Raw genomic sequence first — 24,141 nt, 5'->3', positions numbered from 1 at the left:
TAGTATAAGCAAGAAAGTTGCTAGAATAAGGTAATATACCTGCTTCTGAGCCAGCAGTTGCTGCTGTGACAACACTTCTGCGCCCACTAGCATTATCTTGGTTGCTATGGTTACTTTCACTGTCACTTTCAGTTTCAGCAGCTGCTAACAAGTCCAGTTCCATGTCACTACCTAGCAAATATATTTAAAGAAGAGAAATACAAACTCACTGTGGATCAAGTCAGGGTCTGATAAGCCAGAATATCATAAGGGTGGGAACTAAGAAGAGGGGGCAGGGTGGGGGAAGGGCAGAAAAGTGATAACTACTATCATAAGCATAACTGCCTGCTTAGGAGGAAAAGAATGACTAGGTAAATTACGGTACTCAGTAGATTACACACCAATTCAAATCAACCCTGCAGAGCCTTATATACAAAGCGTTGAGCAGGAAGACTTCAGCCAGTGGGCAGAGCTCCAGGCTAGGTCCACTATATCACTTGCATCTGTTTCACATACTGGGCTTCCAAAAAGGGAAGGAAGTTAAAAAAATCTATCTTTTATATTCCACAGTATATATACATGTGAAAACATATAAAATTATAAATGTGAAACATGTGCAATTTATTCTGTCAGTTGTACTGCAAAAAGCTGATTCTCAAACATATCTAAGGCTACTGATGAGAATGGTTAAGATGATGTGTAGCAAAAAGGCCAAAATGATTATCATAAGTGAAAAAAGAAAGTTACAAAAATCGCATATATAATATCTAAAAGACATGCATGGGAATGCAGCAGTACAGGGCAGGAATAAAAAATAATACAAACTGTTAGTGTCTGGGTGGGATTATGCATCACTTGTTTTCCTTTTCTCTGACTTCCAAAGGTTTCATGATATGGTTACAATTATTTTAATTTTTAAAAGTCTTTTTTAAAAAAAGAAAGTTATTTAAACCAAAAGGTAAAGGGAGAAGAGGATAAATTATATAAGCATATTTATATGTATATACTACCTCTTAAAATTCTGAAACAGATGCTACAGAATCCCTTGGCAGATTCTGTGCTGAACATTTATTTCACTATACATCAAATGAGGCTTTCCTCTGCATTAAGATCTCTTTAAAAGTACATGATTTGCTCTTATTGAATAATTTCTCAAATAACCTGCATACCGTCTTCATCATGCTCATCGTGTTGTCCCTCGGCCTCGGCATTTTCTTCCCCGTGTTCTTCCTGCTCATCATGATGATCCTCTTCACCAGCCACACCCTCCACCACCTCAACCTAAACCCAGAATCTTATTTGTAGACAAAGTACACAATAAACCCACATCTCTACCAATGTTCCCCCACAGCAATTAGTAACAAGGACCCCTAAACAAGGACTTGAACATGAAGCAGTTTTGAAAATTTTCATTTGTTAGTGACAATCTGCTATCAAAAATTATGTTGCCATATCCCAAAGTTTGTGATTATTGTCTAAATACCAGACCTTACAATTATAACTGTGGAGAGTTTCTTTTAACTTCTGCAATTATAAAATTTACCTAATAAATATGCAGTATTCTCTCTACCTTCAAATACAATGTACAAAACTACTAAAACCGTTTTTAACATTGAGAATATCTTTTCTATTAACGCTTAAAAACAAGTTTGTTTCTAATTTCCTATTACCCAGTAAATCCAGGATTACTAAAATATTCTTAAGATGTATAACCACAAAAGAGAACATATAACAAAAATCTAAGAGCTGGAAACAAATGTATTTAACAGTAGGTAAGCTACTATTAATAAATCTTCTAGTGACTACTTCCTCCCACTTCCCGCCCAAATAAAAGCCTCTCATCTACCACAATTCAAACGGTTAAAACCACCTCTTCCACATCTGCTGAAACAATGTCATCCTGTTCTTCGTCTCTGCCCCGAACAGGCTGTGACTGGCTGATGCGCCTCTGCTGTGGGTTCCGGATGATGTAGGACGACTGGGCCTGGCTGGGGCTGTAAGGAGTCCAGAGGTTAGGAGCGCACTGCTGCCACACCCAGCACACAGCACTGACCTCTGTGTCTCTCAAGTGTTATTCCATGTGATTCACTTGCTAGGATGCTATTTTAAAAATGACCTAAAAGTTCTTGGAAACTAATAACAACTAATTTATAGTCTCTCAGAAAATATGAACCCCAGAGAAATTACTTTACCATAAAGATTTAACTTATAAATCTCAGAACTGCTTTTACTTTTTAGTAGGTCATTTCGAATCTGTGTTAATGAACATCCATACTTTTATGAGTCCTTCCCACTGAAATGTTTACAGGGAAGGTTTTCCCTTTCCCACGGCTTTTAGCACCAGCAGTCCTTAACTTCCAAAGGCTCCGATAGCAGCATTCATCCATTAACAAAAGTGTGCTTACCACAGTGATCTACTCCTGCAGAGACCTGACATACCCTACCCTGCATCAGCTTATTAAACACTGACTTGTTGATGTGTGTGTGGGGGGGAAACATGAGTTCAAAAGTGTCATTTTAAAATAGAATTGTAACGAAAGGTGGGGTGGCAAAAGAGTTTCAATACCCTAAAAATCAGACTTGCAAAGAGCCAAGAAAGGACAGATGCCCCATTATAAAAGGGAGAACCAGAGAGTGCAGCTGAAAATGCAGGTGGCTGCTAAATAACACTGGGACCTAACTATTATTCTTTATTTAGATTTTAAAACTGCAGTCTAAAAGAAGTTCAAGTTAAAGTGTTTACACTGTTAGTGTTCTTTCCTCACCTCAGCTTCTCTGAGAAACAAGAAATCAAACCAGTTACACATGAAGAGTCATCGAATGAGACACTCTGCCTTCAAATAAATGTGTCTCTTGGGCTAGAAGGGATTCAAGGAGCCATAGATTTCACAGGAGACAATCTGGGGTCTAAGCAAGATAGAAATCCTCTCTTCTGTCCCCTTCAAATACACGAAGCCAAACATAAATCATGAAAGGGCAAGAGTTTTCAAAAGACTTCCTATCAGCCATGACTGGGAGGAGAGAGGGAAAAAAAAAGTCTTTTCAGATAGCTTCTAACTACAAGCCTGCACTCATCAGAGTTTAGGACCGCAGTTTGCTCTATGAAGTAGGGTGGGCGTCAGTGTTGGTTAATCCAATGCCACGACACTACCAATAAGAGCCAAACAGTAGTTTTTCTCCCTACTCTGCTATTTAATACTATGCCTAATATAACAGGAAAAAGGAAAATATCTGTCTAGAATTATTTTAACTATCTCTAAACTTTAAGAGCTGTGTGACCTAGGACAAGCTACCTAACTTCTCTGAGCCTCGGTTTCCTCACTTTTAAAATTAGATAGTGGTATCTTTGAGTTATTGGGAAGATTAAAACAGATAATGCATCTAGAATGCTTAGGAAAGTTCCAAGTTTATAGTAAAATTTCAATAACAGTTATATGAGGCATGGAGATAGAGCAGACACAGATTTATTAACAAGGACATATGAGTTTTAAAGAGGTGGAGGGAAGCACCAGAAAAAGCAAAACTACTAAACTTAAGAATATATACTCAGTGGAGTGATAAATACCATCTACCATCGAACACAAGAGAAATACCAGAAACTGGTCAAGTGTGTACTTTTTATTTAAAACATGCTTAGAACACTGGTCAAAATACACCTGACAGAAGGCGTGGTTGTACTAGAGTATAAACAAAGACTTCTACTTTATATCAAAGTTGTAGGGAACATTAACACTGCTATCTGTTTATTCAAATGAGATCTCCTGGGAAGACATGAGAGATTAGCCCAAGAATAAACCAAGGGGAATGGAGTAAAAAGGAGAACTTAAGAGTGCACAATATTAATAAAGAGACTAAGAAGCTGGGCAAGGTGACAAAATCTTGAAATTCTGTAGGGAGCAGGCTCATGGACACTCTTTAGAAATGAGATGATCCCAAACTCTGAATGCATAAACAATTTTTCTGTTCTCGAATTAAGCCAAGTGTACAAAGAATTCACAAGTTAATACCACTTTAACAACTGAGGGAGGTTCCTCAGAATCAGAAGCAGCACAGGAAATCCAAGAAGACTTTACTAGCAGAACCTTTGGATAATAGGGTATATTTAGCAAGTCTAAAAATATATAGCTTGATGTAAACCTGGAAGTCTATCGGTGACAAGGCTACTATCAGAGAGCTTTGATAGACAAACTTGGATTTAGATTCCAGGGTATCCTATGAGACTTGACAATAAAGGAAAAGTCAAGACACACATACTGGTACATGGAGTAGTAAGAATGAGAGAGTAGATACTCAACGTCAACCCAGATGAAACCCAGGGCTGAAGTCGTTGGAACTGTCCAAATACTAAAGCAGGCCAGCCTTATTAACACACAGATGTTCAGAAATAAGGGTCTTTAGGTGCTAAAGATCCTTATTAAACCATTATACGTAGTAACTTGAGAAAACCAAATAAAATAAGTATCTGTTAAAGATCCCTAGAGCCTTGCAACTCAAAAGTGTGGCCCCTAAACCAGCAGCATTGGCATTATCTGGCAGTTTATAAGAAACAGAGAATCTCAGCCCCCACCCAGACCTCAAAAATCAGCCTCTGCATTTTAATAAGATCCCTAAGTGATTTGCATGTGTATTAAAGTTTGAGAAGCACTGTGCTAAATAAAAGACATCAGAACATTCGTTTAGTTTATCTGACTCAATAAGCTTATGGTCTAGTTAGAGCAATTATCAAATAAATGGAAAAGATGAAAGAGATTTAAGAATAAACAATCTTATAACTAGAAACCTTTTGAGTTGTTTTAGCCCTATCTTAGATTAATATGGCTGTTGTAGAGAATACTTTAAAATTGCAGCATCCTGATTATACAATGAGCTGTCCCCCTAACCCCGCAGCCCAAGCCTTTGGACAGGAAGTTATGTCTTTTCATTCCTCAGCTTGACCTTCCAACAGGCTATATTTAAAGTAAAACAAAATAGAAAGTAATGATGTCTACAGTAGTCTAAAGTAAGCTTTTTGTTATCAGATTACTTTATTGGCATAATAAACAGTGCCTTTCCAAAACAAAAACAAAACCCACTATATGTCTATTAGCTTAGATGTGTAGACACATGTATAATTTTAAAGTTCTTTCACATGTTCTAAACAAAGTAAAATCTTTACCATTTGTTACACAAATGATCAAGTACACCACCAGAGTGCTTATGCAAAGGTTTTAGTAAGCCAAACATGACACTGTCAGAGAAAGAATCAGTATCTATCACTAGGGAGAAATTTACCTGCTAGACTGGTCAGATGATGGTCGTGGTGGCAGTGGTTCCACTGAAAATAATTCTTCACTGCCCTGCATGGCATCTATGCTGGTACTGGCCAGAGTAAAAGGTGCAGTTGGGCGAGCAATCCCCATCCTGACAGGAACAATCAGCGACTCTGCAACATTGCACAATTCTTCCACGGCATAAGGTAGCAGTGCCTGGAACACACGCTTGCATTTTCCAATTGGCTGTGGAATAAAGTTGCTAGAGCAAAAAAGGAAAATATAAGAATATTTTCATATACATGATGTTATCATTTTCATTGAAAAAAAAATCTGGAAAATAATATAAAAATCAAAAACCAAAAAGGATGCCTTACTTTTTCTTTTTGGATGAGGCCATTTCCACACTAAGAATGACAAAAACTCTTGCCACTGAACGCAAAAACCTCATTGTCACAGCAATAGCTTCTTCCCTACGTCCAGGTGTGTATTTGTTTTGGAGTTCTTTCACTAGTGTGCCTAGTAGAGTATCTAGAAGCTTTAAAAAATTGTAATCACTCTATTAATGTTGAGACATCTCATAAGATGTTTAGACAGTCATAAAAAAGTTCTAACACTTTTTGAACATTAACATTTAACAGAAATCTCAAAATAAATTTAACCAAAACATTTTACAAAGTCAGTGAATAATTATTGCCACTTGCCTACCACTGTGCTTGACCTATATTAGGTCTCGAATATCTGATTTCTTTTTAGTCTCATAGTCCTATGTATACCAATTAATATTTATAAGAGCAATACCAAATATATCAAATCAAAGGAAAAATACGTTTCACTCACTATAGGAGACTTACTGAATCAACAAAGTAGATTCAACTATTTATATTAATAAACTTGTAATCCCATCCCTTAACCATGGTCACTTAACCATTATTATTACTTTCTACTTTCATTTCTATGCATGGTCTATCATATAGATGTTAGAGAATACCCAATTTCACATCATTTCCTTTTTTTTAGTTATTTAAAATAACTTTTATTTTCAAATTATTGCAGTACGCTTTACTAAGTGGTTGAGCTATAATTTGACTCCATAGTCCACAATTATTGGATCCATAGAGTATTTCCATTTTTTAATTTTACATTATTCTGACATGATTTTTTTTCTCACATCATAAGTTATTTCTTTATGACAAGTTCTGAGTGCAATGATATTTTTATGGCTCTTGACAGTGCCAAGTTGTTTTCACAACAGTAGCAAATGCAATGCCACCCGATCAGTGTCTAAGCATGTTCTTTTTACCATAACTTCACCAGCACTGGGTTTTATGGTTTACATTCTTTTCTGACTTCACAGCAAAGAGGAGCACCTAAAAGTTTGCATTCAGTTACTATTAATTTCGAACACTGCTCCATACATTTTTATACGGTTGTACTTTTAACATATTTTAGGAATTTACTTAGAATGGAAGATGGACCGTCTGCTGTTAACTGAGACATTTGAATCACACTCAAAATTCCATTCCCCTTCATGTACTATTTAATTAGAGCTTGAGTACTTTGGATTTTGGATTAGTAAAATTATGGGAAGCTAAGTAAGAAAAACATCCTTTTCATGTGCTTGTAAACAGACATTCAACGGACTTACCAAGATATCCGCTGTACACTTGACTATGAGGCAATGAGTGAAACAGTCCAGCCGAATTGTACCGCTTTGCTGATTGAGGTATACTTGCTCTTCTGGCAAAAGATGGCCTATCCTACTGCTGGCACTGAGACTTTATGGGGAAGGAAACATAGAATGTACTATAATCTCCAACACTAACATGAAAAATTCATAAATATAAAAAAATTTTAATGAATACATACGGGTCTTTATTTTCCTGTGACCCAAACATAATCATAGATTTCAAAGCATTCCAGTCCTGTAGAACACGCTCTAGTGCAAGCTGCGCAAACCTTGGGGGCTCTAAGTCATGATCGGGCATATCCGAATCTAAAAAGAAAAGAAACAGTGGGTAAGACAAAAAAAATCTGCTTTTCATATGTGTCATAATTGTGAAATTTACTCACCCTCAGGGTTGGCTGTTTTTCGGTTACGATCCTCCCGGATTCGAGGAGGCCTGTACTGGCAATGCTCTACTGTCTGCCTTGCAACCGTCTGCACTAAAAATAGTAAGAGGTGCTCCCCCCTGCAAAACAGAACATTGTTGGGGGAAGTAATTAAGATGTGCTGTGCTTTTTCAACCTAATTTATGTCCTAAAAACCCCACTTGCCTGCTATTTGGCAGAGTGACCAGATTAGTAGCAGTGAGCAGGCGATAAAGTAGATCAAGACGAGCAGATTTCTGTCCAGCAATTAGAGTTTTACATTTACATTTCTCCCAACAATCACAATAGGCTGTCGGTGATGTCCGTTTGAGTCTAGAAAGAATTCATACGCAAGTACAAAAATTGAAATTTTAAAAAGACAAAAGTCTATATTTAAATTATGAAGGCATAATTCATGGAAACCAAACAAACCCTTGTTCATTTTTAAGTACAAAGTACAATTGTTAAAGCATACATAACCGGAAGGATTACTTAATGCTATGAAGTTCATAAAAGCAAAGAAAAATTCTCAGGAGAAGAGGTATCTTATAAATACTTGGCTGTAATCACTTCCTCTAGAATGCCTTCCCTAATTGCCCACAGCTCCAGTTCAGTTTAAGTGATCCTCTTATGTGCATCTAATGAACCCCAAAACCCTTGTGGGTGGATGTTTCTTGCATATGTCTTCTGACAAGACTGTCAACTCCGTCAGGACAGGGACTATCCTGTCTACCATCTGGGCTTCTAGCGCAATGAGTACACTGAGTCAGCAATCAGTGAAAAGATTATCACCTTAGAAGTTTAAAATAGGAAGACAAACATAGCTAAAATTCTTTTAATAAAAATCATAAATAAGTATCAATATAACATCTACAAAAATTTCTCACTTGACCTATAGAATTACTTAGGTAAAGCACAATAGATGGTTTCTACAAACCAAGTCTCTATTAACTATAACATTACACACTGTACCAGTTACAGCTGATGTCCCTGCTGAGACTCTGAGGCACTGCAAATGTTAGTGTTGGGTGTTGTACTGCTTCTTAGGTCTGCGAAAACAAACTAGCCATGACAACTCTACTGATGGACTGAAAAGTTATTACATTTAGTTTAAGACATAAATGAGGCACAGGCCAAACATTCACTATGATTTTCTGAATGCCTATAGCGATTTCCCACTAGTAAACTCTATTATAGGGGGCCTAAGACTTTGGCTGGAGAATACCAAAAAAAAAAAATCTATAGGTATATATCTCAAAAATTTAATCTGATCCTAATCATAATGTATAATCACATATTCCTTTGCATATGAACCTACTTTTATTTAAAGAACTAGCAAATATCTCAAGTACACTTTAAATCAATAACCATATTTTATATACATAAACTGGCTTTTTAAAGAGAGCAACCTCATGCTTTCTGAATTATGAAACAATTAAAACATGACCCAGTATAGATTATTTAATGCAGCAATATGAATCTAAAGGTTATAATATTAAAGTAAACTAAATTGTACTCACTTGCAATCATGACCTTTATGACAAACCCTTGCACATTCCGTACAACAACAGAGTGACTCAAGCAAGCCACAAGTTCTACACTCAAAAATATCCTAAAATTAAAAGGGTATACTTTAAAAAAGAATGACATGTACATCTCACCATAATTATTATTTCTGGTAGTTTCTAAAACAATTCATCCACAATAATAGCAGAGCAAAATTAATGTGCTCTGGAAACAGAGTAATAAATGGGTACAGTGAATATACATTTTACAACATTAGACAAATGGAAATCAAACACTACCAGTAGGGTAAAAATAATTTACATCATTCAAAAAAAAGTATTATAGTTATAAAATCTATATTAAGAGTTGTGGATCAGATTTATAATACCCAGTGAAGATTTCTCATTTTCGTGATATCCCATAACTAATCTAACAATTAACTCCTTTGCCTCATTTATTTAGAAATGAAATAAAAATTAATTTTCTCTGGAGAATTTTATAACTCAGTAAAAGAAAGCTAAGAACTATAACTAATGATGGTGAAAGGGAAAAAAAGCAAATTTGGAGATAGCATAAATATAGGGAAATGTAAAATAACTCACCTGGTTAATGTGCTCCGCTCCCGTCCATGTAAAACTGCAGGTATCATTACAACATAAGACATATAAAGGGGAGTCATCAGGGTTGGTACCTGATGGGCAAACCATTCCCATAAATACATCTTCTTCTTTTTCACTCGAGGATACTTCGGCTAAAAAGATTAAGAACACAGCAATTCATGTATCAAAAAAGAACTTAAAGCCATTCACTACTTTCCTCAAATGGAAAAGCTCTAACATTTACACAGTGTAAATCCGAAACTACTATATATTAATAAGAAAATTGATATACAAAGTCAACATGTAAGGAAATCCAGTCAATTCTGACACAAAGTAAAGCAAAGTGTAATTATATCATAACCACGAACGAGGACAATACAAATGCACCACACATCAGTCACACGAGTCTGCATTACGCAGTTAAGATTCAAGTTCTAGTTCTACTTAACAAAGTTTAGATAATCACATCAATTATTTATAGCCATTATTTTTAAAAGAACAACTACTTTAATCTTTTAAAGGATGAATGACAGGAATGATATCCCTTAATGCTTTCTATTCCAAGTCAGAAGGAAGAACAATAAGACATGTAGCCTATAATTTCTATAAAATTTTATTGCTACCACCATTTTTAACCACTGACAGGTTCTACTGGTAATAAATTTTTATTTTCAAAGGATAAATCATTATGGAAATTATGGAAATTCTTTTAATTTTAAAAACTTATACCAGCTGCTTTTGGTGGAAAGTTAGAAGATATAATACACTTGAAAAAGTATAAACACATGAATTTTACACACACACACACACACACACAAACATACACATACACGAAAGAATTATCTCAATAGTTTCTAATCAATTATGTCACTTCTATACACAAAACTTAGGTTTGAATAATTATGGTATTATGTGTATAGAAGAGAATCTATTCAAATTAAAAAATTAGTGACTCATTAAGGACTTGAAATAAATTACCTTTTGCAATTTTCTGGGCTGTTTCTAAGATGGTAATTGCAGCAGGATAAGCTCGGCCACTTACAGCTGACATAAATGGGGTCATCCCTCTTGCATCTCTAAAATGAGAGAAATTTACATTAAAAAATTATCAATTACTTTTCTTTACTAAGAAATACATGCTCATGATGAAACAAAAACTAGTTATATTTTATTAAATAATGTACCACCACTCAAAAAAAAAAAAATCACTGCTAGTATTTTCTAGTCTCATATTATCTCATTTAAGAAAGCAAGCCACCTCTGCGGAACCTTTCTCTCTCTAAACTATGTTCTCCCTTTCTTAGCCTTTAGTGACACTACAGACCAGCAAAGGCTCTGGAGTCAAACAAATACTTTCTAAACGTGGGGATTAGTACAGGCTCTATCTCATACGATTGTGATGAGAATTAAAGAAATTATTACATAAAAAGCTTTTAGTACAATGCCTGCCAAATAGCATGTACTCAATAACTGCTGGCTATTATTATAATGTATTTGCTTTTAAATGCATGCCTTCAATATTCTTCACTGAATTTTTATTCCCTCCTGGGTTTCCCAAAATTCCATCCTCAGCCATTTGTACTTCTCTCTCTCATCTACCACAGCAACTACCACTTCTATGGATGAAAGCACATTTCCAACATCTACATTTGCTTACTTGATGACTCTCCCTGGGATTTCCCAGTGATTCCTCACATTCAACATAACTAACCACTAAAATCATCTCTCTCCTCAAACCTGCTCTCTATCTGACTTCTCTATGTCAGCCAACAGCATCACTGTCCCTAGCGACTATGACAAAAAACTTGAATTCTTCATGAAGTCTTTCTTCTAAATCGAATTTTTACTTTTGCATCTAATCTTTCTTTTCCATCTTCAACAACTCATTAGTTCCGTTTATTGCAACATACATATTACAGGCTATACACAGGCATACAAAACATAGCCTAAATCCTAATCTCTACTCTTGCCTATTTTAATCCTTTTTTACACCACCATCACATTATTTATCTTATAACTCCCACTTTGATACTATTATAGTCTAAACAAAACCATTATTCAGAGGATTCAAGCCCAAAAAATAGAGACCAGAATAGTGGCTTTAACCTAACTTTTCAGATTCACTGGCTACTGTTCTTTTAACCATCCACTTCCAACTGGATGAGTCACTGTCTCTTGAAATATTTATATTTCTCCATTTCTATGTTGTCACTCACTCTTCTCCCAACCTATTTCTCATGGTTCTAATCAAACTGCATCTTCATAGAGCTGCTACTACAGAATAAACACATTTCTCTCTCTGTTTACTCCAACACACATGTCCCTCCTACCCCAAATTAATGTACATATTACACAAGCCTAATATCCCAATTTATTTCTGAGCTACTACTAGGAGGCAGACATAAAGTTTAATTCTAGACTGTAATGTTTTTCAGCTTTTAAAAAACACTTTTAATTAAAAACCACCAATCAAAACAACCTCATATACTACTTCTCTCCTCAGGTAAGAAATGGTTGAGAATAAAAAAAATCCTCTGCATCTTTACTAACCAGAAGGATTTTATCTAAATTTACTTTCTTTGTCTTATAAAAGCAAAATCCAACCACCCACTTCTGAAATTGGAGGAAAGGTGGGATGGTAGTGGTGATAGGATCATTAATTTGAAAATAATGAATACATTTTTTAGATATCCTACACACACACACACACACACACACCCATCACCGCTGTGCTCAAAATGAGACAATGCTGCTCTCGTACTTTCTCTTAGCACTTTACACATTGCCAAACACAGTTAAGAAAAAAACTTCTTAACTGAGTCATTTTATAGTTAATTAATTTCAAAATATACTACTTAGGGAATTTAATTAGCATCTAGGAAATTTTCTGTATTATAGTATCAAGAGGAAAAAGGATCAATCTGAGAATTTCAATGTTATCACCTAAAAGTCAGGCAAAAAACTTTGCCCCTCCTCTAGCTTGTTTCAAAGATGCTATCAATAATATCGGCTTATTAAAACAATGGAATATTGAGTGTTTTCCAGATATTTTATATATTTTCTCAGATGGGGAGATCGACCATTGCGAGAAAACTAAAATAAAGGACTAGTGTAATAGAAATTAACTCTAGAAATGCAAAATGGATTAAAAATGAATAGAATAGGAACATACGACAAATTGTTAGACAATACCAAATGGTGTAAAGGAAATTATACAAAGATAATATGCCTAAAAACACATAAATGAAAATTAAAAATGAAAACTGAGAAAATAAAAATACAAAGGTATGTATATATTTCTATATACACGATTTTTATTTATGCTTCAAACCACTAATAAATTGGTAAGCTGCTTCTGTAATAATAGCTTTATTTACAATCCAATGTCTCATATTACTAGTAAAGCGGCTTTCATTGAAGTAATCATAAATTCATAAACTGGGTCATTTTCATCCTAAGGTCAATAAGGTTTACACATAAAAGCTCCCTTGCTCTCAAAATTAAAAACTCAAAACAACTTCTTGTACTTAAATATAGGGAGGTGACATAAGGGTGATGACTGAGCATCGCAGATCTGGAAGCGAGAGACAGGCTAGGTTGGAATTCCAGCTGTGCCACTCTCTACCTAGTTTGATGACCCTGGGCATGTTAACTAACCTTTAAGCCCGTTTCTTCAAATACAAAATGGGGACAATTTCACCTACTCCAGATGATTATTGCTAGAATGAAAAGTTAATGCAAGTAGAGTTTGGCACAGACAGTGGCTAACTTTTATACAAAGTTTATTGCTACGAGGCTGTAAAGAAAGATAAACAAAACCTATTAATGGTTAATGAGCATTTACCACAGAGTACTTATCAGAAACTCTGCATAATCTCATGATGATGCATTCTGCAAGCCAAAAAGATTTCCCAAGAAACCATCAGAATCACAGTCTTAAAATACAGATAACAGGCCGCATGCCAGACCTACTGAGTCATACTTCTGTGTAAGATATTGGGGAAGAATCTATAGAATTTTTAAATTTTGTCAGGTGACAGTGATAGAACTAATTTATGGATCCACATTTGAGAATAACACTATAATCTTTCTAACATATAAATACATGCTCAGATCATGCTAACGTAAAATCATTTTGTATTCATTTTATCATGAAGTTCTCTTTCACTGAAGAGAGCTCAGTAACAGAGGCAATACAGTGCTAGATTCTGGTTAAGTTCTTTTAAAGTTACTTAAGATAACTGTTGTCCATACATTGCAAGATCAACTTAACTTAAAAGGAGCTAAGCTGAATCTTCTTATCAAAAGTATATTAAACTTCTTACTTGGCGGAGAGGAGTTCCCGTAGATAGGGCTGAAGAACTACACTGTCACATAGCAATTTTAATATAAAATGAGCATTGGCCTTTCGATCCTTGGATTCTACTACAGATGGCTCCGTGGAAGGACCTGTAATGAAGCAGATCCACTTGGTAACAAAATAAGAGTAAACAAGACAGAGTGAAAGAATACTCTGGAATAATATACCAAGTATCTATTAAATGAAACACCAGGAAAATATTCTATGTTAATAATAACTTCATTACAGAGAATTTAAACACATTAACACATTTTACAAATCTTGACTGATAAAATATATGTACATACACACCGCAATTTCACTGACATGTCGAAGATTAAAAATTTAGAGAATTAGATGCTTTCAAGCCAAGGGAAGTCTCCTTGAGATAAAGTGTGGATCTGTAAAACCTATATCCAAAATGTGTTTTTTTATCTTCCAAATGCCTAAACAGATAAAGCAGTACAGATTCTCACCTGGAATGGTGGAGGTGCTTGGTCCTTGACCGGTGCCAGTCGCTGCTGTGGTAAGAGATCCCACAGCAGGGGCCAGGATAAAATCAATGTCACCATCTTTCAGTAAACAGAACAGCGGGATGTATATCATTATAGGCAACATATCCCTAACATGTTCTCTTAGCTGGCCTTAAGGCTTTTCTGTGTAAGCCAAATGTCAAATCGGACAGAAGTTTAAATGTAAACTTAACTATAAAAGAAGGAATCTACTAGGCAATTTATTAACATTTTCATGTATCACTAGGTAGCTTCTTACCAGTATGGAAATATATACTTCAATATAAGAGGGTTACCTAACAAGAGTTTCTAGAATTTCAATTTTTAAATTATTAACCCCTTAAACCAAATCTTTATAACTAAATTAGTTATAATACTCATTATGCTACTTTTAAATACTTCAGATTTCTCAATATCTCATTAAAAGACTCAATTCCTTTTCTTTCATGACTTTGTCTTTTTGTTAAAAACTAAATAAAATAACAGATCTTACCAGGATCCATTGCAGGAGGGTCAGGAACCCAACTAGGGGGAGCTATGGGAGGTGAAACTGGATCCTGATGGTCACTGGATGAAGCTCCAGCTTCATGTCTACCCAAACCAGCTGCTCTCAACGAACGCCTCATCATTTCTCGTAATCTCAAACTAGAAGAACATGGACAAAATCAGAACTCACTACCATGTCTAAATGTAATGAAAAGGTGCACAGAACTTCTCATCTGAGATCAAAGTTTGTTCTATAAACAAGTACTCCAGGCAAGGGCAGTGAAGTACAAATGCCAATTCTGGAATCACAGAATAAGTCAGTGAGGGATAGAAATGAAGCTGGGGGCTCCTAGTACCCAGTTCAGCATTAAAACCACTATATTAAGCTCCCACACAAACTTAAGCACAGGGAACAAAAGTTGCAGTGAAATAAGAGTAGAAAATAATCTTTCATACAGTTAAGATAAACGAACAGCTGAACATTAAAAAAATTTTGTTCTATCCCATTTATAATCAGTAAGAATTAAGTTTAATGATAGACATCAGTGAACATACTGATTAGCACAAAACCATACTGTTAGCCTACTAAAATACCTTTTCTATGATCTCAAAAGCAACTGAACTAATATCCACACAGTAAGTAGTTTTAAAACAAAGACCAATTTAGATTTATTTTTTATACAAAAAAAGGTGTTTTTTTTTTTTACAGTACAACTTGCATCCCAAGGAAATTAATGAATGAAATTGGAGCTTGTAAAATGTGTTATTAGATTTATGTCTGGGCGTGATTTTGTTTCTCCTGCTTTATCAAAAAATTTTTTAAATATACTGCACAGATGTGCACATCACTAAAAAGAAAAAGAAATAATCACAAACACAGACCTTGTTAGGGGAACTGGTAACTGCCTATACAAAAATCTGTACCTCTGAATAAAAGCTTACAAAAGCTACAAAACTAACACATTATGAACTAACAGCAATTAAGAGAGAGCAAGCAAGGCAAATCCCTTCAATTCAGCCACAATTTTAGAGCTTCTAAATGAATAAAGAGTAAAAGTTCAATTTTAAGGGCCAGGCAACACATAAGGGACTTTATTTTCCCGTGTAGGTTTAATCCCAAAGATAATGACATTTCTGATGTGAAAGACCTAACACCTTACCAGGTGAGCATTATATGTCTACAGATAAGTGTTTTAGAAAAAAATGTATTAATGTCTGCATCTCAATTATGATGATTATTTACTCTGAGAGTAAATGTGTTTTTTCCATAGCAATACATTTTCAATTTTATAAGGAAATTTTTATTTAAAGCATTTACAAAAACTTCTTTTAGAGGCTACTTCCAGGAACACATCTATTTTATAAGGCTTTTGCATGATGTACCTTTGAGAACAGAAACATTCTTTGGAAGACTCTGCAAAGTAAATTTTAATGTCTCAAATAACGGATTAGCTCTTATAGTATTCACTATTAAGAAACATCTATGGTTAATTCTTTTATGGTGTCAATGTTTTCTCTCTCCAAACTTAGAAATCTTGAGTTTAAGAGTTTCTGTAATATGGAAGGGAGCAGGGCACAGTGGTTATTTCAGTCGAGGTCACGGCCCTGTCCAAAGACATCGCCCACAGAGAAGGTAGGCTCCTTACCAGTAACAGCGCACACCAAGGTGACTATTCATGCTGTGATGCTCCTATATAATTTTAATTAAGCTCAACTTAGATACTAGGTATCCAAGTGTGTCTTACTCAAAACACAGAGAGAGAGAGAAATCAACAATTGGGAGACACTGCAAATAACGTGAAAATAAATGCATGTTTTGGGCTTATCAAGAAGAATGCTTCTATCAGGGTCACAAATTCAATCCCTACTGGGACCGGAAGATAAACTGAGAAAAGGGCAGTCAGGTATAAAAAGTAGGGAGTAATGGCAAACTAGAGGCATACATACTCATCTAAAGGCATTCGAATTTTAAAGAAAAAAAAATTAACATTTTACCGGCCAAACAAAACATATGTGGGCTATTCTCCAACCTCTAGCTTAGAGTAGATTAAGAATAAATGAAGATAAATGGAGACCATAGTCTCATCTTGAACTTGCAAACTCCCAACTTTGTTGTTCTGATGTAGTCAATTCAATATTAAATGAGGGAGTCATTCCTTGTCATTAAAAAAAATTGTCCTTAACCTCTTTTCTTCATTAGGTCTTGGGAACATTTTTAAGTACAATGCCCAGCTCCTCATACAGATTCTTTAAAAACAAAAACAAAAACAAAAAAAGAAAATTATTCTTCAAGATGTTGTACACAATTCATGAAGATTCACCTGTATCCTCAGTGGCTGAGGACAACACTGAGGAGATACCACCTTGGCTGCTAAGATTCAGAGTTTTGACATTTCTTCGTAAAGGCTTGCCTGGAGTCATCGTATTTTCTGACAATATGGAAGAATTCAAGGATGATGTAATTTCCTCTTTGTAAGCACGTTATATCCATGCTACAGAAGCCTTAGAATCCAGTCATGTTCAAACATACCACTGTGACAAAAAAGCGAAGGTCATGTGTCTTCCAGATTAACAATCTCTAGAGTACATACACCTGCAATCAGATGCATCAATCAAGCTTTCCACTAAATCTGCCCTTTGTACTCAGGAACTATTGAGTCACATAACAAAACTTCTGAGTCAAATCATCATCTGAAGGCATTTAACAGTACTCCAGTCAACATTGAAATTGCATCAGTTTTGAGCTTACAGCTCATGAATCCCAGCCTGCATACTCATCAAGGGGCATCGCCTAGAAAATCCATTGTAGGCTAGAGGAGGGTTTCACTTCAATGAAGCAGAGTCTGTGGACTTCCTACTGCCCGGCGTGGATAATAAGACTCCTGTGCTTTCATCTGTTCAACCGGCAGCCCTGAGTTTGAACTGGGTAAGAGCACTGCAGTGAAATCTTCGGCAAATGCCTCAAAGGAGCTTACTCTGCAAATTATTTCTGTGAGCAACACATCACCCACTCCTGAAGCTCCTTTTAGTCTTTGCCTTCAAAATAATCCTTATAGGAAAAAAAAGATGGCAGCACTGGCATTGGACCAACCATATCAGAGTCCAACTTGGAATTGCACCTGTATTTTCCCTGAGGAAATGAAATACCTGACATAGTTCAAACACTAATTTCTTCATGAAGAATTTAAGTTGCTCTCCATTTTAAACAAATACTTTGATTACAGACAAACACTTTGTCTGCTTAGTGTAATCCTAAACAAATAAGCTGGTGATCATTTTCATTTTGTGTAGTCTACATAATATTTTTGTACTGTTTTAAATTATAATTTGGCCACCCAAAAATAATTTTTGATAAATCTCACTTCAGGATGTTTCTGAACCTAGGAAGCTATTGAGTTGGTATCAATTTCAGAAGAATCATTTTAAAGGGAAAGTTGAATATGAAACAGAAAATAGGCAAAGAAGAGTCTTCACTTTGAGTAGACTTTACAACCTATCACATTAGCACAGTGAGCAGTGCTTCCATTAATGATCTGTCAAGTATCCAAGTATTTTGGGTGTCGTGTCTAATATAAATGTGCTTTTTCTTCAGAAAAGCTACTATATTCTGAATTCTTTATATTCTTCATATTTTCTAACACCTAGTAATTTTCAATGTGTTAACGGTTTGTCCATCCCACAACTCAGAAAGCCGGAAAATTTATAATACCAAACGTTCATAATACACACCAGCCTTTCATTTCTTCCCAGATCATTAAGATATCTGAGAAATTGACCTAAGCAAGCAATCTGAAAATAAAAGATTAAAGTTTTTTCAATTATTGTTATTAGGTGTTCTCCAACTAAAGAAAGTAACTTCCTAGGAAACAAGAACGATAAATTTAAAACACATTCAAAGAATCAGTTTGAACTGCTTGTCTAAAGTATCTCCAATTTTTGAAGCATTCTAGGTCCTATTGTTCTGCACTTAAACTCTAAGTAGATATTATCAGACGTTTTTCCCGGGGTGCTATTGGGAAGAACAAAAGCGAAAGGACCCACCAAAGTCATGCATATGACAGGTAGGAGATACATTTCTTTAAGTACTTGGAATATGTTTCCGCCAATTAAACTTTCCTGGTAAAAATCACATTACCTTCGGCTACTTGATGATCCAGCCCGATTACCTGGGCCATTACTTGAAACAACTGATATTGCATTTGCAATGGCCTCAACAGCAGAAAGCCTTTCAGCAAATGTATTTCTTTCGGAGCGCTCTGCTTCTGAAACAGAAGAGAAAAAATTAGGATCGACTTAAACTTTAAAAATAATTAAAGAGATTAAGTACGTACAGGCTAGTAAATGTTAACTGCTATGTTCTTTAGTGCTCTAATCACGTACTAGAGATAATTAATAGCTTAATTTTTCCTTAGAGCAATGAACACTTTAGATTGAACTATGACCTTTAATATGTGAATTATCTCTTTATTCTACCTTACTTTTCAATCCCCCAAAGGTCAAAAATACGGTTATTCATAGTAGAATGAAATATAGCTTTTACTACCAAGAAAGAAAAAGTCCCACATACCAGTAACTCAGTCTTGGTTTATATACTACTTACACTCTTTTAATGATAATGATTAAGCTCTGAAACCTGCAAACCACTATTCAAAAATGTGGCTACCAGAATATCAATGGCAGAATTCAAAATAAGAAAAAACGTTATGAATTACACAGCTGTACTTTAGGTTTTCAGTTTCCCCTTCATTCAGCCAATTAAAAACTTTATGGCAAACAAAGCTTATTTAATTTTCTAAAAATATCTAACAACTCATTGGGTTATTTTTCTCTCTACATTCTGAAAATTAGGATAAAGGTTGCTTCAATAACTTGCCTTCATCTGCTAAATAATTCTCATGGGTAATAAAGTCATCTGCAATTATAAAATCAGTAAAGCTCATTAAGTATTATACATACAGTTTGTATATATCATAGAGAATAGAACTCAAGAAAACAAAAATAACATTCATAAAAATATCTGCTTATGTTACATGCTCATCCTAAGAGTACAGGAATTTTTACCTTCTGAGAATGTCAAAATTCCTAGATTCTACAAAACAAAGTAAAAGCACACATAAATTCTTTAGTGATTTTTCTTTCCTTTAATAGTTGTTATATTTTCAAAATTGCCTAAAATTCCTTTTAAAGACTTTGGTATAGTTCTTAATCTCACCCTCTTCTTCTTTAGTTTCCTTATTGCTGGTTGGAAAGCAAACTGATACACAAGCATGCAAAATATTTCGATTTCCATCACATCTGTGGCTGATAAATGTCTGTAGCATCTGTAGATTCTGCTCTAAAACAACTGCTTGCTCAAGATTCATAAGATATTGTCGACAGGCCTCATAGTCACAGCGTAGGATGTGCTGCATTAAGGTTTGTTTCTGTGCTCAGACAAATTAGGGAAAAAACTTCAATGAATTTGAATAGCACATTATACATGTCAAAAATTTCTCATGACCAACATAATAATATAATTAGCTCTGCAAATAAGTAGAGACAATTTCAGGTAGCCTGGCAGAAAAAGTTGAACTGAAGGGTATCCTTTAAGCACAGCACATAATTAACAGGAACGCAAAAGGGTAGGTACATTTTTTCTAAGGGATCAGTAAATATTTTCAGCTTTTGCAACTAACTCAACTCTGTGGCTACAGTGAGAAAGCAGCCATATACAATGCACAACTGAATGGGAGTGGCTGGATTTGGCCTGCAGGCCATCTTTTATCAAACTCTGATTTATATTATATATATAACTATCAAATTAGAACACTATTAGTATTGTTCACCAATTAAGAAAAGGGTATACATTTTATTTCAGGTTTGCTCATCCCCATAAATCATGACACATGCCATACAATACCCAAAGATGACAATGAATGTACTTCACTGTCAAAGTCATCACGGTACTGATAAAGTGTAGACTATATCATTAACTGAAGAAACAGCATGCTATAGACTGATTATTTGTGTCTTCCCCAAAATCATATGTTGAAACCTAATCCCCAATATGATGATGTTTGGAGGTGGGACCTTTGGAAGGTGATTAGGTCATCAGGGTGGAGCCCTGATAAATGAGACTGGTGCACTTGAAAGGGGCTGAAGAGACCAGAGTTATCCCCTTTCACCATGTAAGGACACAAGGCTGTCTATGAACCAGTAAGCGGGCCCTCACCAGACATCAAATCTGCCCATGCCTTGGATCTTGGATCTCCAGCCTCCAGAAATATATGAGAAATAAATTTCTGTTGTTTATAAGTCACTCAGTCTATAGCAACCTGAATAGACTAAGAAACAGCATGAATATACCAAGGAGTTCAAATGTACTTCTTTCAGAATATAAAACTATAGCTGTGGAATATTTAACGGAATGAATATAAAGAATGTTTTGAAAAACAAGTAATATTGTTCATTTTAACTAGAAATAGGAACTGGAAAAAAAGCAGGTGGGAAAAGTGTGCGAATACAAAGGGAAGAAAGAAAAAAGATGCATTTGAACAACCTGCCACCTCCCCCTAAACTGCATAAATAACCTATCCCTTTTCCTAATTTCATGGAGAGGAGGTGAGTAGGGGAGCACAAGAAAATATAGCGAAACACTATTTTCAGTACCTGCCACATGTGAGATGCCATTTTGATCTTGGAACTAAAACTACGGCTCTCTGAGGTGACCCCATAAATTGCAAGCTCCAGTTCAAGAGTATGAGGTGGGCCATATAAGACTAACCTTGGCAAAGTCTGGTGATATATACGCATTCATTAGCATGCTGAGAGAATATGTACAAGTCTCTCCAAAGACTAAAAATCTGATTGGAAGCAGCTACTCTATAGGGAACGCTCATCTCCAACCTGCTGGACTGGACATGGGCCCTCACCCTGAGCATCGATACCACACTCACCGTGTCAGATGCCAAAAAGTTTATTCTGCATCACTGCATATTGTATTTGTCATTTATTTTTGCAGCAAAAGGCAGGGAGAGCTCAGTAAAAATAGTCCTTGTAGGTCTACTGTACGCCAAACCCTAATCACTGAAAAATGATGACAAACTTTATCCCTCCCTATCCATGGGATGATGTCCCATTTTATCTTTACCCTTGAGGTGCTGACAAAGTGCAGGGGTCATAGAATCAAATGCCTACAGAAGCGTTTGAAATAATATAAGTGAGTGGAGGAGGCTAAGTGTAAAAAAAGATAACCATAAAATAAGTGGCAGCATTTGGACTCACAGCATTAAATGTTAAGTCACGGGAACTGCCATGAATTGGAAAGACCCCGTATAACCTCTGAAAGAAACAGACTAATGTTTTTATGATGGCCCAATGTTACCAGATCTTTAATTTTTTAAGAGCAACTGAAAATATGGATTTTAAATATAAATCCTATGATTTTTATCAAGAATTTCTAAGCAATGTGAAAGCTATTTCTAGGGGCCAAGTTCACACAGCACCTCCTTAACCGCACATCCCCACCAGTTTAGGACCACTAGTCTGGTAGGTTATAATCAAAGCTAAACTAAGAATATGATCACTGACGACTACTAAGTATATTTCTCCAGCTCGGTCCTCTCTCTTCTGCTCTTCAGACTTACACATCTAAATCTCTATTCACATCTCTTGGATATCTGAGAGGCATCTTAAGTCTAACATGTCTAAACCCAAATTCCTGATATCACCCCCTCACAGCACACTTCATCCCTACAGTCTTCATCTCAATAAATGGCAACTTCATTCTTCCAAAACCTTTCACCCTCTTGCTTCCTCTATTTGACATCCAATGTTGGGTGGTAAATAAATCCTGTTGGTTCTACCTTAGAACATGTCTAGTAGATCCAGAATCTAATCACTTCTCGCTCATAACTGTACCTCCTGGGCCAAGCCACCTTATCACCTCCCACCTGGATTATTCTAACAGCCTCCTCACTGGTCTCCCTACTTCCACCCTGTTGCCCTAGCATTCTCAGCACGTCAGCAGTGATCCTTTGTAAGTCAAATAAGGTCAATTTCTGCTCAAACTGCTCCAATAACTTCCAATGGCACTGCCTCCACATCTAACAAATACCTCGACCACAATATGCTCAAAACTAAACTCATCCTCCCGCCTTATGCCATTTGTGCCTCCTCCTATTTTTCCTCTCCATACTCAAATCAGAAGCTTTACAACTCCTTTTCATTTACTGCTGATGTCTAGTCATCAAACTTTATAGTTTGTACTTCCTTAGCAATCTCTCAAATCGACCCCGTCTTTATTTCCAAGAGTTCAAGCTTACTTTGTTTCTCACCTGGATAACTAACTGTATTAGCCTTTTTATCGGACCTCTGAAATTGTTCTCTATACACTGCTATTCTTCTTTGTGAAAAGCCAGCTCAAAGTCCTTCTTCCAGCTCTCACAGGGAACTCTCACGCCCCTTAGATGAGCACATATGGCATCCACGTGCCCTTCTCCAGACTTATCAGTGCTACTCACTTATCTTTATAAGCCTCCCTTTTGGTTATATCAAAATAGCAAAAGAAGGTATACACTCCCCTGTGCCTGGGACAACACGTCCCGCCTTTGTCTCACGTCTACCCCTATCTGATTATTCGAAGTTGCGTCCAGGCACCACCTCCTCAGGGATGTCTTCTCTACAGTGACAGCCTGACTTATACTCCTCCCTTTGTGCTCCCAGGACACTCTGCATGCCCTTCTCAAACACTTAAATTACTCATAATCACTGATTTACTCATCTCCCTCGTCCCAACAGATTATTAGCTCCTGTAGGGCAGAGGCAATGAATGATTTATTCAAGATTGTCTCCCTAGACTCTAGCAGAGTCTTCCAAACTCAAATATCAAGCGGTTTTACCTCTACAGCCATGATGATAATAGCAGCTTTCTTTTTGATTGTTGAATTGGCAGGGAGATTTATTAAAGAGTGTACACCCATTCCAAGACTACTAATAGGTGGAAGATCGAGCCAATCAGGATCCCTTATTCCTCCCATGCAATCTTTGGCCATTGGGTAGATAGTACCATTTCCATCCCGAAGAATAATGGGAGACTCCTATAACAGAGAGAAAATAAAAAAGTTTGGTTCACAATCAAAAATGTATCCCTTATTTTTACAATATGTGTATTTATTTTCAAATTAATTACTTATATATAATGACCAAACAAACCTAGTATTAAAATGTGCTAAAAATTCTAAATTCTTCAATTTAGAATAATAACAAACTAGAGTCAGCCCCTAAGCATTATAAAAATGCCAATGTTGTCATATCGTTTTTCAAAAGCAAAAATAAGCCTCTGTACCTGTCCAGCAGTGAAAATGGCTACATTCCTCTCATTCTGACCAAGGAAAGCAATG

General features: G+C 35.8%; 1 protein-coding gene across 1 annotated transcript in view; it reads right to left on the bottom strand.

Moving 5' to 3' along the window:
• Nucleotides 1–24,141, bottom strand: part of UBR5 (ubiquitin protein ligase E3 component n-recognin 5) — an 88,272-nt gene that overhangs the window by 26,048 nt on the left and 38,083 nt on the right. The window contains exons 20-38 of the mRNA XM_025050069.1: nt 24,087–24,141; nt 23,641–23,838; nt 19,974–20,184; nt 18,897–19,023; nt 14,769–14,920; nt 14,240–14,335; nt 13,750–13,873; nt 10,403–10,500; nt 9,428–9,576; nt 8,840–8,931; nt 7,506–7,652; nt 7,302–7,420; nt 7,098–7,224; nt 6,877–7,006; nt 5,606–5,766; nt 5,251–5,490; nt 1,850–1,973; nt 1,149–1,260; nt 40–171 (exon numbers count right to left, since the gene is read on the bottom strand). The exon at nt 24,087–24,141 is cut by the window's right edge and continues 23 nt beyond it. Of these exons, the coding sequence (XP_024905837.1) occupies nt 40–171; nt 1,149–1,260; nt 1,850–1,973; nt 5,251–5,490; nt 5,606–5,766; nt 6,877–7,006; nt 7,098–7,224; nt 7,302–7,420; nt 7,506–7,652; nt 8,840–8,931; nt 9,428–9,576; nt 10,403–10,500; nt 13,750–13,873; nt 14,240–14,335; nt 14,769–14,920; nt 18,897–19,023; nt 19,974–20,184; nt 23,641–23,838; nt 24,087–24,141 (2,594 nt within the window). The remainder of the gene's footprint in view (nt 1–39; nt 172–1,148; nt 1,261–1,849; nt 1,974–5,250; nt 5,491–5,605; nt 5,767–6,876; nt 7,007–7,097; nt 7,225–7,301; nt 7,421–7,505; nt 7,653–8,839; nt 8,932–9,427; nt 9,577–10,402; nt 10,501–13,749; nt 13,874–14,239; nt 14,336–14,768; nt 14,921–18,896; nt 19,024–19,973; nt 20,185–23,640; nt 23,839–24,086) is intronic.

Source organism: Pteropus alecto, unplaced genomic scaffold, assembly GCF_000325575.1.
Source record: "Pteropus alecto unplaced genomic scaffold, ASM32557v1 scaffold164, whole genome shotgun sequence".
NCBI classification, from domain to species: Eukaryota; Metazoa; Chordata; class Mammalia; order Chiroptera; family Pteropodidae; genus Pteropus; species Pteropus alecto.
Note: the sequence above shows the minus strand (reverse complement) of the source record. Positions and strands in the feature narration are given on the sequence as shown.